This window comes from Trichechus manatus, unplaced genomic scaffold, assembly GCF_000243295.1.
Source record: "Trichechus manatus latirostris isolate Lorelei unplaced genomic scaffold, TriManLat1.0 scaffold00008, whole genome shotgun sequence".
Taxonomy (NCBI): domain Eukaryota; kingdom Metazoa; phylum Chordata; class Mammalia; order Sirenia; family Trichechidae; genus Trichechus; species Trichechus manatus.
The window spans coordinates 1307451-1310054 of NW_004443944.1; the positions used below are offsets into that span (position 1 = coordinate 1307451).

At 62.6% G+C, this 2604-nt stretch overlaps 1 protein-coding gene across 1 annotated transcript in view; it reads right to left on the minus strand.

The window, feature by feature from the left end:
• Window positions 1–563: 563 nt before the first annotated feature.
• Window positions 564–2604, minus strand: part of NTSR1 (neurotensin receptor 1) — a 48717-nt gene continuing 46676 nt past the window's right edge. Inside the window, exons 3-4 of the mRNA XM_004370192.1 lie at window positions 2269–2359; window positions 564–813 (exon numbers count right to left, since the gene is read on the minus strand). Coding sequence (XP_004370249.1) covers window positions 564–813; window positions 2269–2359 — 341 coding nt within the window. The remainder of the gene's footprint in view (window positions 814–2268; window positions 2360–2604) is intronic.

The window sequence follows — 2604 nt, forward strand, 5'->3', positions numbered from 1 at the left end:
GGATGTCAGGGCCAACACCAGGGCGTCCGAGGGACCTGAGGCCACAGCTGCCCCTGAGCTGGATGGGAGATGACGCCCTCTCCTGGTCCCGGGCAGAGCTGCAGCCCCCAGCCGGCTGGGCAGTGGTGGGCGTCACTCAGCGGCTCCCCCAGTGTGAGTCCACGTCACCTTGTCCTCCCAGGCCAGCGTCAGAGGCGATGTCGCCATGAACACAGCCGCTGCCTGAGAGACCAGCCCACCCGTCCTTTCATTTCCTTCTCTAAACATCCATTAGTCTGTGAACAAAGAAACCACGTCTCCAGCACTAATTTCTCCTCATTAAAAGCGCTCTGGAGTCTGGGCGAGAAACGTCTCCCCTGGCTTTCAAAGAGGAGAGGAGGGTGATGGGGGGAAGACGGGGAGGCTGGACAGCAATGGGGCCTGGGGACACAGCGCCCGGCCAGCCCGGGGTCTGCACTGACTCTGCCCCGCTCGTGGGGGGCAGCTCTGAGTGGTGAGGGCGGAGGCCCTTCTGGCCCCCAGTCGTCCCCCAACCTCATCCCCCCACCTCATCCCCCACAGCCCTAGTAGAACGTCTCCCGGGTGATGTTGCTGGAGAGGGTGTAATTGCTGGACACGCTGTTGGTCTTTCTCGAGAGCGCTGGCCTTGGCCTCCTGCGCCTCCACAGGGGACAGATGCAGGCCAGGGTGGACAGGAAGAGCTGGCGGAAGTTGGCAGAGACGAGGTTGTAGAGGATGGGGTTGATGGTGGAGCTGACGTAGAAGAGCGCATTGGTCAGCATGTAGAAGTAGTGGTAGAAGTCATAGAGGAACCTGTGGGAGGGAGGGCTCAGACCCGGGCAGCCCCACAGAGGCCGTAAGAGACCTAGGACAGAGAAGCTGAGCCAGCCTGCTGACGATGCACTTGGGCCGCAACTAAAGCCCCGCTTGCGGATTTTTTAAATGGGGGTGCCTCCTAATAAGGCCCAGGCTCTGCCTTCCCACCTGGTGCCCGTCAGCTGAGCAAAGCTGCAGCCGCCCCGTGTGGCCTCCCCACCTCTCCCTCCAGTGCCCCCCATCTGCCAGCTTCGGAAGCCCCTTGCAGATTCCCGGGGTGCATCCTAGGGCTGCAACACTCCGATGCCCCCCCACCCAGGGCAGGAACCCCTCCGGGTATCCCAGGAAGACATACATCTCGCCCCTGGTTTGCTTGCCTTCACCCACGGAGATCTCCTTCCTGCACCAGGCAGCTCATTCCACCATCAGGCAGCCCCAGGCTGTGGAAGTCCCTCATTTGGGGCTTTGCTCTGCTTATCTGTGACTTCTCCTCCCCCTCCACCCTGCATATGTCCCCCACTGCCCCTCTTCACTTTGAAGACCCCTCGGAGATGGCAGCCCTGCAGGATGGAAAGTCCCGAGCAGCCTGAGGTGGCCTTCCGGGGAAGGGCCTGTGTGCAGGTTGGCCCTCAGCTGGCAGCTGGGAACTTGGATTTTGGGAGGGCTCCCACATTCCCTAACTGGTAAGGGGGCTCCCTGTGCCTAGACTGTGTACAGTCAATGTTGTCTGTGCTGACCCCGCCTTCCTTCTGAGTGGGGGATGTCAGTACATGCCAGGCAGAGGTGCCTGCGACCAGTCCCAAGAGGAACCCCGGGTGTCTAACGAGTTTCCCTGGCGGACAGCACTTACGCATGCCTCACTCATTGCTGGGGGACCATGCGTGCTCTGTGTGACTCCACATGGGCAGGACCCCGGAAGCGCACGCCTGGTCTCCCCAACTTTGCCCACACGCTCTCTCCCCCTCTGCCAACTGTGCTGTGTGTCCTTTTGCTGTGATAAGTCACAGCCGTGAGGACGGCTCTCTGCTGGGTCCCGTGAGTCCTCCTGGCAAACCACTGAACCTGGGCATGTTCCTGGGGTGTGGCACATGTGTCAACACGCGCGAACACTCACACCTCCTCACGTCCTCTCCTGCAGACGAACCTTTCCTACGGTCAGATTTATCTAAATTGTGGGCACCGACTCTCTCCAGGTTGACTTTCCTCATCTGCTCCAGAAACCCGCCCCGGGGTCAGGCCAGCACCTTCTCAGGACGTCTCCTGCCGACGGCACCCTCCCTCCCTGCCGGAGCCTCCTCTCTGGGCCCTGTCACATTGCACCCTGCCCAGCAGCCTCCCAGAGGCCCAAGGACCCGGCTGGCAGGGACCTGCACCACCTGCTGTGAGCTGGTCCCTCAGCAGCGCCCCCCCATAGCCTCCCACCTCCCTTGCTGGGGGCTGCTCTGTACTCACGGAGTCCACTGCTCCTCCGACACATAGCAGAACAGGAGGCGGCGTACGTGGTAGGGCAGCCAGCACACGATGAAGGCAATGACCACCGCACCTGGGACACAACACAGAAGGGAGCTCAGTGTGCTGCGGGGCTCTGCTGGAGGGCTCGGCACGCGGCAGGGGCTCAGTGTGCTGCGGGGCTCTGCTGGGGGGCTCGGCATGCTGCAGGGGCTCAGTGTGCTGTGGGGCTCTGCTGGGAGGTGGCTCAGTGTGCTGTGGGGCTCTGCTGGGGGGCTCGGCACGATGCAGGGGCTCAGTGTGCTGCGGGGCTCTGCTGGGGGGCTCGGCATGCTGCAG